At 42.4% G+C, this 17,561-nt stretch overlaps 1 protein-coding gene across 1 annotated transcript in view; it reads right to left on the minus strand.

Moving 5' to 3' along the window:
* The window catches only part of kcnk9 (potassium channel, subfamily K, member 9), a 77,981-nt gene extending 61,876 nt beyond the window's left edge, over positions 1–16,105 (minus strand). Inside the window, exon 1 of the mRNA XM_069915441.1 lies at positions 15,556–16,105. Coding sequence (XP_069771542.1) covers positions 15,556–16,105 — 550 coding nt within the window. The remainder of the gene's footprint in view (positions 1–15,555) is intronic.
* Positions 16,106–17,561: the final 1,456 nt, after the last annotated feature.

The raw sequence follows: 17,561 nt of genomic DNA on the forward strand, positions 1-17,561 counted from the left end.
AAGGTTTATTTTTGGAATGAACATTTAGCTCGAAAGAGCTGGCTGTGAAGAATATGGGAATCATTTTCACCAGTGAAACTAACAGCTTTCCGAAGCAGATTTTTCCCATTATTATTTTCTGCTCATGCCTAAGATATCCTTCATTCCAAAACAAAATTGCAACTTGCAACATTTAATTAACCCTAATTTAATTTTAAATTGCTCTTTCATACTTAAGAATCATGATATGTTCCTTTTTCCAGTAACCTATTCTTATGTACATATGAGAGAATGAGCCACAGATAGTAGGAGAAAACTTGGCACTGAAGGCTCCTGCGGCATCTTCATGTTGGTTTTACTGCAATGCCAAAGGTAACCCCATATTTCCCATTTAATGAAAAATACTATGTTGCATCAGAACACTATGTGGTTTATTTTTTGATTATTTTATTTATGATTTTCCAAACTTAAACGCAGATTTCAAAATTGTCAATGTTAGTGTTAACAATATCAATATTGTTTGCAATTTACAGTTGTCAATTATATATTAAATTATCTGTAGAGTTTAAGCTTTTTCTGTCCCCTTCCTTCCCCCCCCCCACCCCCATACCCTTCACATTTAACACTCACCCAACGACAATTACACACAACACTCAGGACAGTCATGTCATTTCTTCTATTATGAGTATTCACGGACAAAGCTAGCACTTCATGTCTATCTCTAAATGACAAAGAGAATGTAGTATTGAGTTTCATTCCTCAGGCTTTGCAGTTCTTCTGCTACAGGCAATCCAAGAATGCTATTCTGCAGAGACTTCTAGGATTCAGATACAGTAATGATAAAGCAATCACAATGTAATCACAAGGCTGGATACTGGGTGACTTGAAGGGACCTGAAGGGAACGTGCAGATGATTGCAGTCAATGTATTTCTAGGAGAAGAGATTGCAGGTTTGTGATACTGCAATATTTTTTTTAGTAAGTCCCACTAAAGTTGTCGTGCACTGATAAAAATAAGCGTAAATGAGTTATATAGAAATTGCTGAATATTGAGCTCTGAGCATGAGCACAGCTGGAAACTTGCTGGACTGGCATTGAACAAGCTAACTAGGTTTTTCATCTGTAAATCACCACCGGTTTTATTTTTAAATTGCAATATATAATATTGAAACACAATGTGAATATTCTTTTAAAAATAATCTAGGGTTCATATACTGATTGTCATTAGTTCAAAATATATGATGTCCAAGCTCTATCATTACTGACTATAAAGTCCAATAAATATGAAATGATGAAGTGGTATTAGAAAAAATATCACTATGCCTTTCTTTATTGGAAGAGGTCTTCAGATATTCTTTGAAAATGAGTTGCCAATTCATATTTTACATGAGTGAAATGACAAATTAATCTGTGTGAACATATTCTAAGAGTTACCCAAGTGTTTTCTTCAAAACAATTGCTTTATGAATTTAAACAATTTTACAGTTATTTAACTTGAAAACAAATAACCTCTCATTCATCCCATATGCCAAACATAAACTGAATGTACTTAAACTGAGTCTTAATAAGAAAATAATCTATCACTCCAAGACTTTACTGTCTCACCCTAACATTGAAAGTAATTTATGATAAATATAGGTCTTGTTGCAGATCTGACCCAAAACATCAATTTCCCTACCCCCCACACAGAACTCCTCCAGAAGTTTGTTTCATGCTCCAAGTGTCAACATCTGCAGCCTCTTGTGTTTCTAAATAGGTTTTAATATTTCAAGCAAAAAGAAAAAAGAGCCTGTAAAAATAAATATTTTTGTGACCCACTGTTGTGCAAGTATGAGTGTACCATTACACTGGTGTCATTACATTGTAACAATAATCTTTTAAACCTCTATCAAGTCTCCTCTCATTCTTCTTCGTTCCAAGGAGTATAGTCCTAACCTGTTTAATCTTTTCCAGTAACTCAAATCCTGAAGACCCGGTAATATCTTAGTAAATCTTATCTGCACTCTTTCAATATTTATTGAAGGCATTCCTGTAGATAGGTGAACAGAACTGCACACAACATTCCAAATTTTTGCCTCACCAATGTCTTAAACAATTTCAACATAACATCAAACTTCTATACTCGATACTTTGATTTATAAAGCCTAAAATGCCAAAAGCTTCAGGGAACAATGTATATATATTCCTAGATTCTGCACTCCTCAATGGCCTATCATTTACTGTGTATGTCCTACCCTGATTCGCTCTTCCAAAGTGCAACACTTCACACTTAACTGCATTAAATTCCATCAACCATTTACTGGCCCAATTTCCCAGTTGGTCCAGATCCTTCTGCAAGCTTTGAAAATCTTCCTCACAATCCACTATGCCTCCTATTTTTGTGTCATCACCAAACATGCTGATCCAATCGACCCTGTTATCATCTAGGGTCATTTATATATTTAACAAATAATAATGGTCCCAACACAGATCCCTGAGGCACACCATACGACACAGACCTCCAGTCTGAAAAGCAACCATCCATCACCACTCTCTGTTTTCTTCCACCAAGTCAATTTTGAATCCAGTTTGCAACCTCTCTATGTATACATAGTGTCCCAACTTTCTGAACCAACCTCCCATATCGAAGCTTGTCAAAGGCCTTACTAAAGCCCATATAAACATCCATAGCCTTTCCCTCATCAACCTTCTTGGTGACTTCCTCAAAAAACGCTACTTGTTAAACACGACCTACCACACACAAATCTATACTGACTGTCCTTAATCAGCTGATGACAGTCCAAATTTCTATATATCCTATCTCTCAGAAATGCTTCAAATAATTTACATACTACTGACATCAGGCTCACTAGCCTATAATTGCCTGGTTTACTTTTGGAATCCTCCTTAAACAGCTGGACAATGTGAGCAACTCTCCAATCCTCTGGCACCTCCCCCATGACTAAGGACATTTTGAATATATCCGACCGAGGCCCTACAATTTCAGCACTTGTCTCCCTCAAGGTGCAGGGGAATATCATATCCAGTGCAGCTGAGATCATAAATTAAGCAGTTTTCATGAACTGCACTGTACAGAAACATGCTTCTACTCTGGGACAAATATATTACCATCTACCTCCCTCAAGAAAGAAACTAAGGTAATACGTCCTCTTCTCTGACTTCTGCAATACCCAGAGCATTGCGATAAACTGAGGATAGACCTATGCTTGATCACCAAACTAAATATGTTCTCACCCTTCTCAGTGCAGCCAAACAAACTAAAGATTAATTTTGATACTTTCTGCAGGGATCAAGTTCGAATGTTTAACAAAGAGATGAACTGATTCGGATGTTCCTGTACAACTTTTATCAAGGACTTTGTAACAGTAGTACTTTGGCAACATGGGCTATCAGTAAATTGTTTTATTAATATGCCCAGAAAAATTATCAGGATTTTCCAGGATGTAAAGAGCCAGCAATTCTCACATTCAAATAATCAATGACATATCTAAAGTCACCTAATTGGAAGTGAAGGTACTAGAAAATGTTGTCAGAGAAGTTTTAAAATAAATATTTAGGGATCTGCAACATTAACATTGTAGACTTTTTAAGAAAGGGCATCATTCAGAATTCCTGATAATCCCTTGGCTTCTGACCATGACAGAGACAGATCAATGGTACTCATGTAAATAGCTGGAAAAACTGAATCTTTGAAAGAACCCTCTCATTACTACTTCTCAGTAGTAATTTAATGTAAATCATGACTAGTATAGATAACATACTTAAATAATCATTGAAATAAATATTCTGAATGAATTTATATTACTTGCTCCAATTTTTCAGCCCATTTTCAGTTGTGTGGGACTGTCACTTTAAGAGAACAAATTTAATAAAGCCCTGCAGGCTTTGGAGAATGACTGTGAACTGACAGCAGGTTGAGGGTAGTGTGTTTCTAAATTGGATATGTTTGAAGAAAGAGGAAGGGCCCCTGGGAAAACCCAGATGCAGAGACTGTGTGACCCACAGATTCAAGGAACAGTACATAGTTTGCTCAGGGGCCATTTTAAGGAAGCAGCATCTTTTGAAGGGATGCTGTGCTGAAGTGGCCTCGTGATAATGGACAATTTGTCAGATTTCTTTGTGTTATAGGGGTATAAGTGGACCATTTTGAGGAGGCAGTTTTGTGGAGCAATACTCTTGGAAATAATACAGTACTGGTAGCCTCGTGTGTGGCTATAGACAATCTGTCTGATTTCCCCATGTTATAGTGGAATGAGTATGGCCATCTTGAGGAGTCAGTACTTGGAGAAGCATCCTTTGAAGGGATACTGAGCTGACTGTGGCCTCATGTGATGATAGACAGTGTCTGATTTATCCAGGTTATAGGGGAATGAGAATACCACTATGTGACCAAAAAGTGAAGGCCACTTTGATCTGCTGATCCACGGAAACGTTTCTCAAAGTAGGAGAAATACTGAATTTGAATTGTGACCATTATGAGGGTTACTTGAATTCAGACAACCCACAGAAAGGGATTTGGAAGATTTGTCGCCATCACATGCTTCGTGCCCCCTACGCCAAAGAAACTAAGGTCTACGTGTCACATCCATCTAAGGACTTCATGTCGCATCCATCTAAAGCCTGCGTGTCACATCCATCGAAGGCCTGCGTGTCGCATCCATCTAAGGCCTGTATGTCACACTTGTGTGTCACATCCATCTAAGGTCTGCGTGTCGCATCCATCTAAGGTCTGCGTGTCACATCCATCTAAGGCCTGCATGTCGCATCCATCTAAGGCCTGCATGTCGCATCCACCTAAAGCCTGAGTGTAACATCCATCAAAGGCCTGGGTGTCGCATCCATCTAAGGTCTGCATGTCACATCCATCTAAAGCCTGCGTGTCACATCCATCTAAGGCCTACGTGTCGCATCCATCTAAGGTCTGCGTGTCGTATCCATCTAAGGCCTGCATATTGCAACCATCTAAGGCCTACGTGTCGCATCCATCTAAGGCCTGCGTGTCGCATCGATCTAAACCCTGCATGTCGCATCCACCTAAGGCCTGCATGTCACATCCATCTAAGGTCTGCGTATCACATCCATCTAAGGCCTGCATGTCACATCCATCTAAGGCCTGCATGTCGCATCCATCTAAAGCCTGCATGTCACATCCATCTAAAGCCTGCGTGTCAACACTGAATTTCTGAAACTGAACTTTGAATTGCCTTTTGAGAATTGTGCCTTGAGCTGTTGTGGCTTGGGGTATCCGACATACATAAGTATATTCTCACATAGTTGGGGGATAAGTTGAGATAAATTTAGATAAGTTAGATAAATTAGATAAAGTGTTATAGTTTATTAATAATTAAAAATATTATTTTAAATATACCACAGTTTGGGCTAATTTCTATTTCTGCTGTCTGGATACATAGAAATTATTGCAAATAAAAGTTGCAATAATTATATTCTAGTTATATATTCTCACCTGTTAGTTATATTACAGAATTAATGTGAAAAGGCCTATACCATATTACTTACCTGAAGATATGAGTTTGAATATCCAATGAAAATTTAAATCCAACTTCAGAATGAAAAGCCAGTTTCAGTAATGCTAACCTTTAAACAGCCAGTTTGCTGTTAAAAAATACTGATCAGCTCCAGGGAAGGAAATCTCCCATTCTTACTCTGTCAGACCCATCAAAATATTTGACTCTTGACCATTCTCTGAAATGACAATGTAATTTAGAACAGTCGGTGACTAACAATAATTCTTCCCAGTTACGTCCAACTTATTTGATTGAAATAAAGCTTTTTTATATAGAGATTTCAAAAGATGTTTGTGAACAATGTTATCAGCAAAATTTGGCAACCAGTCACATAATTAAGTTGTGTGGCCTGAGTGTGGCAGAGGAGAATCTGCTTACATCTATGTGTCTGAAGGTCATGGCGGAGCAGAGGGGTGTCAGGCGTGGAGGGTACTGTGTGTATCCTTATGGATGAAATCTAGCAGAGGTGTGTTCATGAGCTATGAACCAGCTGCGTGCCACCATGTGTAAAATGTGACACAGCTGTGTGTGTTTATGCATGCATTTAGTGTTCCCAACTTATAAATGTCAATAAATTAAGATTGAATTTTCCAATTGAACATTTGGCCGTATCCTACCTTGAACTGTGGAGTAAGGTAAGCAGAACAGTGCTTTCCTTTGTTAATATTTAAATTTCACTCCCAGGAGTGGCAGGAGGCTTTCAGATCACAAGTAGTAGAAGCGTTCTGAGCTACAGTGAAAAACTGTGCTATTTGGTGCTTTGCTTTTTCCTGAGCTTGGAAGAGGGATTTCCATTGCTATGATTAAACTACCCTATGATCTGCATGGCAATGAAACAGGTTCAGTGAAAGCAAATGGAACAATGGGTGAAGGTGGATGTCAGGAATTGCAGAGGAAAAGCGGTTTGAAAATAAACAAACTTTTAATCTGCATTGAAGCAAATGAGTGATAAATAGTGTGGCACATAAAATTACATTTTGGATTCTGTTGGCGGGGATGACCTACCAGGGACAAGTTGTAGTGCTCATGTCTCTGGCACCGAGACTGCACCCTCAAGTCAGAAAGGAAAAAGGGAAAAGAGGAGCACAGTAGTGAAGAGGATTAGGGGACAGATAAGAGGTTCTGTGAGAGAGATCGAGAATCCCGGATGGTCCATTGCCTCCCTGGTGCCAGGGTCCGCAATATCTCGGATCAAGTTCTCCCTATTCTCAGGAGGGATGGTGAGCAGCCAGATGTTCTGGTCCACGTAGAGACTAATGACATGGGAAGGAAGGATGAGGATCTGCAAGGATAGTTTAGGGAGTTAGGTGCAAAGTTGAAAGACAGGACCTCCAGGGTTGTGAGCTTGGGACTGTTACCCATGCCACATGCTAGTGAGGCTGGAAATAGGAAGATAATTCAGCTAAAAGGCATGGCTAGAGAGATGGAGGCCTTCATGTTTCTGGATAATTGGGCTCTGTTCCAGGGAAGGTGGGACCTTTACTAATGGGACAGTTTCACCTGAACTGAAGGGGGACTAACATCCTTGGAGGTAGCTTTGCTACTGCTGCACCAGGGAGTTTAAACGAGTTTTGCAGGGGTAGGGGAACCAGAGTGTTAGAGCAGAGACTCTTCCCCCTGAGAGCAGAGGAGGTTGAAACAAGAGTTGAGGGTAAGGGGGCAAAATTTTAGAGGATGAGGGTGGTGGCTGAATGGAATAATCTTCTGGAGGAAATAGTTGAGGCAGAGTCAATTCTTTCATTTAAGAGGAGGCTGGACATATACATGGATAAGAGGGAGGTTGGAGGGTTATGGGCGGAGAATAGGTGGGGGGGGAATCTAGTGGAGTTGTTTGAGTGAACCAGCGTGGACTTGAAGGGCCGAGATGGCCTGTTTCCATGCCATAATCTGTAATATGTAATAGTGAGGTGGAAGAGGATAAGCATCATGCGAGGACTGCATGTTTAGACAGAAATCAAAGGTTTGTACATGATAGAAACATTCTCAGATAGAGGTAGATAAATTTTCCCAGGCCAGATATGATATTCCTCGGACCTTGAGGGAGACTAGTGTAGAAATTGCAGGGGCCCTGGCAGAAATATTCAAAATATCCTTAGCCATGGGTGAGGTGCTGGAGGATTGGAGGGGATCTCATGTTGTCCCATTGTTTAAAAAAGGCTCCAAAAGTAAACTATGTAATTATAGGCCAATGAGCCTGATGACAGTAGTTGGTAAATTATTGGAAGGAGTTCTTAGAGATAAGATATATAGGTATTTGAACAGACATGAGCTGATTCAGGACAGTCATCATGGCTTTGTGGATAGTAGGTCATGTTTAACAAATTTGTAGAGTTTTTCAAGGAAGTTACCATGAAGGTAGATAAAGGAAAGGCTCTGAATGTTGTCTATATTGACCTTAGTAAAGCCTTTGACAAGATCCCACATGGGAGGTTAGTTCAGAAGGTTAAGGCACTAGGTAATCACGGAGATGTTGTAAATTGGATTCAAAATTGGCTGTGTGGGAGAAAACAGATGATTGCTTCTCAGACTGGAGCCCTGTGAATAGTGGTTTTCCTCAGAGATCTACGTTGGGATCATTGTTGTTTGTTGTCTATATCATCATCTGGTTAATTAATCGACAAGTTTGCTGATGAAGCTTGCTCCCTTCGGGGTTCTCAAAGAGGAAGATTTTCAAACATTGCAGAGGGATCTCAACCAACTGGGAGAATACGCCAAAAAATGGCAGATGGAGTTTAATGCAAACAAGTGTGAGGTGTTGCATTTTGAAAGAACAAATCAAGGTAGGACATACACAGTAAATGGTCAGGCACTGAGGAGTGTGGAGGAGAAAAGAGATCTGGGAATACAGATGCATTGTTCCCTGAATGTGGTGTCACAGGTGGACAGGGTTGTAAAGAAAGCTTTTGGTATCTTAGCCTTTATAAATCAAGGTATTGAATAAAGAAGTTAGGATGTTATGTTGAAGTTGTTTAAGACATTAGTGAGGCCAAATTTGGAATATTGTTGTCAGTCTGATCACCTAACTACAGGAACATTATCAATAAGATTGAAAGGGTGCAGAGAAGATTTACTAACATGTTTCCAGGTCTTCAGGAATTGAGTTATAGGGAAAGATTAAACAGGTTAGGACTTTATTCCTTGGAATGAAGAAGAATGAAGGGAGATTATGAGAGGTATAGACAGAGTAGTCTTTTTCCACTTTGATTGGGGGAGATAAGTATGAGAAGATATGGCTTTAGGGTGAAAGGGGAAATATTTAAGGGGAACATGAGAGGGGATTTCTTCATTCAGAGAGTAGTGGGAGTGAGGAAAGAGCTGCCATCTGACATGGTGAATGCAGACTCGATCTTATATTTTAAGAATAAATTTGATAGATACATGGATGGGAGAGGTCTGGATAGTTATGGAATGGGAGCAGGTCATTGGGACTAGTTGAATAATGGTCAACACAGACTAGAAGAGCCGAATGGCCAGTTTTTTTTCTGTGTTTTAGCATTCTATGGTTCTATGGTTCTACTGGAGAAACTCAACCGGCTATGCAGCATCCAGAGAAAGCAAAGTGCAATGAACATTTTAGGTTTGGGCCCTTACTTCAGGACTGCCAAAAATCAGGCATATGCCTGAATAAGGAAGGAGGAGAGGAATGGAAGGAGATGTGGTGTGGCAGAGTATTTAGAGGTGGCTTAGGAGAAATTGCTAGAGCAGGTTGCATACAAACATTTTAAAACACAAAATATTTGCAGGACTTTTACAGGGTGCTTTTTGCTGAAAGAGGAATAAGGTTGCAGAATACAGCTGGCCTGGGAGAGCATGTGATTTTAGCAGGCAGGGGCAGAAGAGTTGGGCTCTCAGAGAGGGAGGGAGTGAAACAGAGAGAGAGAGAAGACAGAAATCAGTTTCAGAGGGACAAACTGGAAAACTTTGGAAGGCTGTCTGGTCAAAAGAGAATACTGGCAGTCTGAAAAGTGACCTGAAAGAAAGAAGGTCATCTGGAGAACCCTGAAGGGAGCAAGTTTCGTCAGCAAGACTGATTGAGAAGGAATCAGTTGTGGATATCCTGGAAAAGGAATCTCTCTCTCTGAAAACCAGCAAGAACCCTCCTGAGTAGTAACCATTTGCCTGTTAAGCACCAAAGACTGGTGAACTTTGTTAATGTTAACTTCTGTTCACAGTACAAGAATTGCCTACAACCAGTGAGATTGGACTGTGATCCAAAGAAATTTTCTAATCTTAAATATACATTATACACACCTGCGTGTAGTATTAGAGGGGGTATTAAGTGGGTTAGGTAGGTTAAGTAATGTTAAAGTTTAATTCTGTTTTCTTGTTCAAATATAATTAAAAACTACTTTTGTTTAAGTAACCCTGTGTTGTGGTGCATATCTATTGCTGCTGGTTTTGGGGGTCCTCTGGACTCTGTAACAGTGGATAGAGATAGAGAAGGGAAAAGAAATGAGGTAATGAGGGAGAGGGCAGAGGGCTATAAAGGATAACTGAGAAAAAGAAAGGAAGAGGTGGTGAGCTGGAGGGAGACAGACAGGGATGAAAGAAAGAGAGAGATGGAGAGGTGGTTCACAGAAATTGGAGAAATCGATATTGATGGTGTCTTGTTGGAGATTGACTACAAGGTGTTGTTCCTCCAATTTGCAGGTAGCCTCAACTTGACAATTCATGAGGCCATGGACAGGCCTGCCAGCATGTCAGTGGGGTGTGGAATTGAAGTGGTCGGCCACTGGGAAGTCCTTGATGTTGCAGTGGACAGAGCAAAGCTGCTTAATGAGATGATCTCCCAGTCTGCATCCAGTCTCCTCGATCATGTGGAGGCTGCATTGGGAGTACCAGATCCAGTAAATGACCTCTACAGATTCACAAGTGAAGTGTTGCTGTACCTGGAAGGGCAGTTTGAGGCCCCAAATAGTGGTGAGGGAGGAGATGCAAGTGCATGTGTCACACTTCTTGCGGTCTCAGGGGTAAGTACCAGAGGACTATTTGTGGAAAATGGACTAGGGAGTTGCAGAGTGAGTGATCCCTATGGAGAGTGAAGAGGGAGGGGAGGAAAAGATGTGTCAGGTGATGAGATCGCATTGCAGGTGGGAGAATGATAGGTTGGATGCAGGTTGGTGGGTTGGAAGGTGAGGATGTGGAAACCCTGTCCTTGTTGCATGTCAAGAGGAAGGGGTCAGAGCAGATAGGCAGTTAATAGAGGAGATGTAGGTAAGGGCTGAGTTAATGGAAGTATGGAAGAGGAGATGCAGCTGAGACGGACGAATTGAGAGCAAGGAGTAGAATCCTATGGGAAACTGTGGGAGTCAGTTGATTACCTCCTAAATTTCACACTGTTCTTTTACTCTGGGAAATGCAGTTGCATGCTTGAGTACAATTCCAAAGATGTTTAATGTCTTCTCGCTTCAGAATCTGTTGAAGGAAAAATGGATGAGCAGGAAATCAAGACTTGCGGGGTGGGCTTCAGTGTAGATATAATATGTTAGTGCCGAGTGAAACGGAGGAAGGCAGGGAGGTGAAGCAGCCAGGCTGTTAGGAAGAGGAAGTGAGGTGAGTGGGACTTGAGAAGTATATCAGTTTGAGAAGAGATTGTAAGTGAAATAAAATGAAAGGCGAAAGACAAAAGATGTGTGGGTAGACCGGGAAAAAAAAAGCAAATTTGTTGCAAAATGTTGTGGCAAGGCGAAAAATTGCAGATGCGAGAAATCAACAGTAAAAGCAACATGCTGGAAACGCTCAGCAAGTCGGACAGCGTCTGTGGAGAGAGACGAACCAATGTTTCCGGCGGATCAAGGACGTTGACCCACTTTGGGACCACAGATTCTGCTCGATCGACTGTGTGTTTCCAGCATTTCAGGTGGTCTCACGGCGTTCCCCGGTCGTGCTGAAGGGAAACATTTCCCGGCCCCTGCTTGGAGAGCAGTCAGAGAAGGGGCCGGTTGAACCCTAAGGAAGAAATGAGTTGCAAATCACCCCTTCGCTGTCCACCTCGAGAAGTTATAGGAAAATCAGGTCCAACGTGTAATGGGGAAACCGGGTCGTCGGAATACATTGCATTGTCGAGAGTCTCGACGGAAAACTATATCTGAGCGTTTCAGTCAAACCATGTAGGAGTCCAGTTTATTTTAAAAGCATTAACTTATTTTACTTTAATCGGATACATCACAATAAAATTTGGCTCATCTGTACCAAAGAGACAGGACCTTCGTGAGTTTGAAAATAACCCCAACCGAGAAGCCTGTTCAATCTTTAACTCTATCGGTTTGGCGCCGTTGATGTAAAGATACTGAGGTCTGGGCTTTTATTTTCGGAAACCGCGGAATTCAGCATTAAGGCCATTAAAAAGCTAAGTTCTGAGAGACCCGATTGCTATAGTTGAAACGGGTTGAAAATCAGCCTTTCAAGTGTCGAGGCAAAAGAAATTGCAAGTGCAATAATCTTTCGGCAAACACAGAGAAACAGGAGGGATTCAAAAGGCCGGGCAGCATCCATGGAGAGAAATGTTTCGGGTCGGGCTCCTTTCTCAAGACCGGGATGGGAAGGGGATAAAGGAGAAGGGTGACTTGGAAGAACCAAGAGGTAATAGAACACTGGACAGGTGAGGGTGGAGTGGGGGATTGAGGGAGAGAGTAAGTGTGGGGAATGAGAACTCGAGTGGACTAGGAGAATTGGAACAGAAAAAAAACAGATGGAAACAGTAGGAACCTGATTTTACCTGAAATTGGAAAATTCAATGTTCATACGTTAAGTTGTGGGCTACCCGGGTGGGATTGGGCATTCTGTTCTTCAGGGTTTTTTTTTAAACCCTAAACCTAAACCTTAGCATTGAGAAAATGACTTAGAAAGGGTCCAATCTAAGTCTAACACCCTTGCAGGTGTTTAGGGATAAAATGTCCCCAAGCGCATTTTCCTTTGTGAATTATGATCTTTTAAAAACCATGGCGAATTTTAATAACTGATTATTTACTGCCACCACTCGCATCTCAAACCATGAAGGAATGTTTATGAGGGGAGGAAGACCAAAAAAGACAGAATGACGCCATTAGTGGTGGCCTTGGCTGGGAAAGGGTGGTGAAGGCTTGCTAACCCCAGCTGTCTGGACAAGATGTGACTGGAAGAAGCCGAATGAAAACCGAGAAAGGAAGAAAATGTTGGTGCTGGTACAGACGCCGGAAATCTGAAATTACTTAGTGGGCCCTATGTTAGGGGGGGGGGGGGGGGAGTATAATGTTGCAGATGGATGATCTTTCATCAGGAATGGCCAATTCTGATATAAACTGGAAGAGGTCCCGAGAGAGTTGTAATAGTCAAGAGATGATTTTCTGTTCCTTGAGTTGGTGTTGGGTTTCGTTAGGACGTTGTAACATTTGAAGGCCACCGAGGACCTAGTAAGAGTGGGCAGATGACGAAAGTAATAGATTCGGCCTGATGATGCGGACCGAACGGTCACGACAGACCACTCACCCAATTTGTTATTGGTAATTCCAACGCGGAGGAGCCTGCAGGTTCAGCAGGGAATGCGGTGCATTAAATTGGAAGTGCATAAAGCAGACGCAATGCTGAATTAGCTACCGATCTGAGTTTATAGATCCATTACAAATCCCCTTCGGTGGTAAGATTCCAAAAACAGAACGACCGATGCAATTAAAGTTTCTTTAAGTTCAGTTAAATTCTACTTTAAATAACCTTTCAATGAAAAAAGCGCAGATATGGAGTCTGAGCGCGATCATCTGAATGTCCCCCAAGGGGGGCGCTACAGTTCTCTTCTATTACTTCGACACCAAAAGACTTCTGTAATCCATCACTGGCCCTTCTGCATTTACAGCCCAACAGTCTGGCTGATGACCATTCATTTTGTTTCAATGCCTTTATGGTTAGATGGAGCTGTTAAAGTACAGTGGTTTCTAACTTGTAAAACCGACTTGTTTCTACATGTTGAATATGAGAGAGTAGTGGAGGTATCATGCACATTTAATAGATTCAAGAAACTTCGCATGTATTCTTTATACAAACCAGGAAAATAATGTTCACATTATTCCCTGGCTCCTTCGACTTGCAACTCAGACTGGAAACTACAATAATCTCCTCTTGAACATCCGTGGGTGTCCCACGGAGAGTTTTGACAGTCCTGATTGTAATTTAAAGGAATTTCTGATTCTGCAATTGTTGTCGGTTATTAAATAAGCAGCGTTGGTGGAAACATTTAAAGCGATTAATCAGTGAAGAGCGAAGGTAAGGCGGGTGGAAATGTCAACCCGGACGGTCTGTCAGAGCACAGAGACTCCAGCGGGTGTACTTTTGAGACAAATTACAACAGCAACTTTGTCACCTGAATATCACATTGTAGAAAGTGCGAGTTCACCTATAAATCCTTCCCAAGAAAACAATAGAAGTTATAAATACTTTTTTAAAACCCGTTTCGCTGAATAGCGCGTTTGATACTTAAAACATCTCACGACGCTTTTAGTGCTGTTGTCTGAAAGATGTGGAGAACAAAATGTCGATGTATTCGAGATTGCCAAGGAGGAGTGCAAGGTAAGGCGGCCAGAAGTGAGTGTACTGTTAGGTTTGTTGTCAAGTTAACTCTTGTCTCAGGCCAGAAGAGGGATATACGTGTGTAAATTGCAATCAGCTGACTCGAAGTTCGGAACCCCTTCGTGTCTCACATTAGAGGATGGATGATACACCTCTACACACCACCACCCCCGCGCATATTAGTAGTATCACGGCATTATTATAGATCCTCTTAATTTGAAAGGGAAATGAGGGGGGGGGGGGGCTGGTGAGCTTGGTGAATGGCCGCTTCTGGGTGTCACTCACTGCGGTGCTTACTTCCAAAACACTGATCTGCAGCTTCTGGTGCAGGAGCGATGGGTTTACCCATCATAGAGCTGCTCACTGCCAAACGTCGCCAATAACAGCTGGATTATTTTACCATCCTCAAACATCTTTTAAATGTAAAAACAAACCCCTTTAGTGCTAAGTATCTTTCTCTTGCAAGGTTTTAAACAACTGATCCAAGTTGAAATCTCAGAGGTTTGTTCTAAACAGCCACATCTGTATGGGCTAAAACTACATTGCGCACCTCATTGAATCTCCTCCCGTTTGTATGTTTACTTTCCCCCACCCCCCTCCTCCCCTTTTACCCAGTACGTCATCTTTCGCGTTTTCTGCACTGCACTCACGCGGGAAGCTGTGTTTTTTATTGCATTGGTTTTGCTCTCATTGCGGTTTTTTTGAAAGCGCTTCTCAATGCCATTTCACTTGTCATTTCAGACATTTTGAGATATATGCCAAAGTGAGGGGCACGATGGGCGGCACAGACGGACTCTTTCTTCTACAGGACCCTCATTCCCGGTCGTCTCTCCTCCTCCTCTCCTTCTCTTTGGGGATCTTGTATTGTTATTTACGGCCGTCAAAGACTCCTGTTGCTTTCAATCCTGCAAAGTGGTTTGGTACTGTACATGCAACAGGGCGTAAGTTCAGCGATAGGCAGGGGTCTCTCTTTCAATGTCACAAGAATATCTGTGATTGAAATGCGCCTAAAATCCCAATGATTGAAAATGATCTCAGGTCAGCAAGCCACGTACAGTCTTCAAGAAACGGAAAGTCGGAGTGCCTGGCTGTATAAATGGAGGAGCGAGTCTGGACAGCAACGAGCTAGCGTTTTAATTTGAGACTGTATTCACGGCAGCAAGTTACTGATAGAGGGGGGGGTGAACAATGCCGTTTATAATTGCATTTGGAGCACTGTCAGCCAGAGAAGGTTAATGAACTAGGTTTGGATGAAGACTGACTTTATGAACTTCTGCCAGCCAGGCAGACACTTAATTTACTACAGTGTCTTCTACCAAACACGAATTAAACAAACATCCCGCCTTCTGTTTGTAGTCGCCTCTGTTAATCTGCTTCACCCATTGATTTTGAAGACTCCCCGCTATTCTTTCAGCACTAAGTCGCCATAAAATAGTCCATCACAATGTGAGCGTGTGTGGAGGGGGGGAGGGGGGCGTGCATGTTTAAAGTGGAGCCAGCAGGCACTTTCTTACCTATAGTTGTAATCACTGTAATGGCAAAATAAAAAGACCCGGCGAATTTCCACTGAACCCCAGCTCTGTGGGGCTCCGCTTGCATAATGATCACTTCCAATTGCTTGTAATCTTCGTCGCTGATGTTGTACTTGCCCTTGAGCCCGATCTGCTGCTCCTTCAGCTTCCCACCCTGCTCCATTTCGAACTCGGACTCGAGGGCATCGAAGACAGCGGCTCCCACCAGCAGGTAAGTGAACGTGCAGATGATCAAGGATAGAGTTCGCACGTTCTGCCGCTTCATGGCCTCCAAAAAACGGCGTGTGAGCGGCTCATGTCCGCTCTCCCTTCTATTCTCCAAACGCCTGAGGTCCACCGAGAAAGCCCGGGTGCAGCAGCCAGGATCCCGACAGCGGCTGTTCAAGTTATCCGAGACGTAGTGGTCCTCTTCGATGGCTTTCTCGGAGGCGGACAAGCAGAGCAAGCTGCTCGATCGCCGGGACCAGGATCCCTGCAACCTAACTCTGCGCAAGACCTGACCAAACCAAGTCGTCCCAGTGCGCAGGGCCATCAAAACAGCACGTTCTGGGTGGGGGGAAAATGTTTTTTCGCTGAGCGATGTTCACAAAGGATACGGTCGGGGCTCCAAAGCTGTATATTCTGCGTCAAAGCCCGCGAGTGACAGCGAAGAGACGTTTACCGGAGCGAGTGGGTTTGATGGATTCTTGATGAATCTGGCTGGGGTGCCCACCACGTTGGACTGGATCCGATTGCTGGAGAGTGTTACCTCCCTCCCCCCTCCCCACCCCGAGTCCCCTTCCTCTCTAACCACACCCAGTGGGATCTCATCCATCATCACTTTAGGGAGTTCTTATGTAGTTATTGAAATAAGGTGGACCTAGACGCCTATCTGATGTCATCTTCATATGTGTCCCCTCATGCTCGAAAGGCGGGAATGAAATGCTTGCTTGCGGGGTGATTAAGGGGATGGGGGTCGGAAGAAAGAGGCGGAGATAAGGCGAGTGGAACACCACCTGCGGTGATTCTTTTAAAGACATGTCCTATCGTGTTGTGACAAACTTCATTCACCTCTCCAACCCACAGACATTCTGTTCCCCCTCGCCTTCTCACCACCACCCTCCTATTCTCACACAGACTCCTGCAGAACGAGCGCGGTTTCGTTTATTTAAGGTGGGGTTAGCAAACTAATCACGGCAAAATCTACATTTAAATAAATGCTTTCACTTCGTTTTCGGTGGATTTAATCTGTGATTACTATCCCGTCACTCTTTGGGCTTTTGCCCATCATGCGAAGAGACCTTCAACAGCCAACAATTACAGGCAGGGAGCATCCTGCTAACTGAGTGCAACCTGGTGACGCTTCTTCCACAGGATCGGCGCTATTGGACACAGTTTGAATCCAACTCCATGGGAACTCGTGATTCTCCGCGGCTTCATTCAACTACCGTCTAATTGTTCTGTTCAAGGTGATTTCCACTTTTAATTCGGACATTTCAGCTAAAGGAAAGGTAAAAAACGGATCCCTTAGATGTCGCAATGCAAGCGGTTATCCATTTAAATAAATAATCGGAAATTAATGCAACCTAGCACCGAATCCCAAGTAAGCACCCTCCAAATCACCAAGTGAAACCAGTACTCCGCCAGCATCTATAATCTAGCGAGGGCTACGACACAAGTACCCGATGTGGTATGAATAGCCCCCAAGATATTAGGCATAATTATACATAACCAAACTTCCGATGCCAGTAATACACTTGGCCCCTTATGCATACGTATGAAAACAGAGAAAAATGAGTTGTGGTCAACATAAACCAACCAACAAAATCTGAGGGATAAAAATGCAAATTCCTTTCACAGAAGACAAATAAAGGTGTGCAATTTACTCCTTTATTTACCACTCAGAGAAATGCAAATCAGTTGGTAGGAGCTAGAGATTGCTTTGGAACTTAATTTTCCGTTATTGAGATTAAAAGATGATACACTCGAGAGATTGAGGAAATACATCA

Source organism: Narcine bancroftii, chromosome 2 (assembly GCF_036971445.1).
Source record: "Narcine bancroftii isolate sNarBan1 chromosome 2, sNarBan1.hap1, whole genome shotgun sequence".
Taxonomy (NCBI): domain Eukaryota; kingdom Metazoa; phylum Chordata; class Chondrichthyes; order Torpediniformes; family Narcinidae; genus Narcine; species Narcine bancroftii.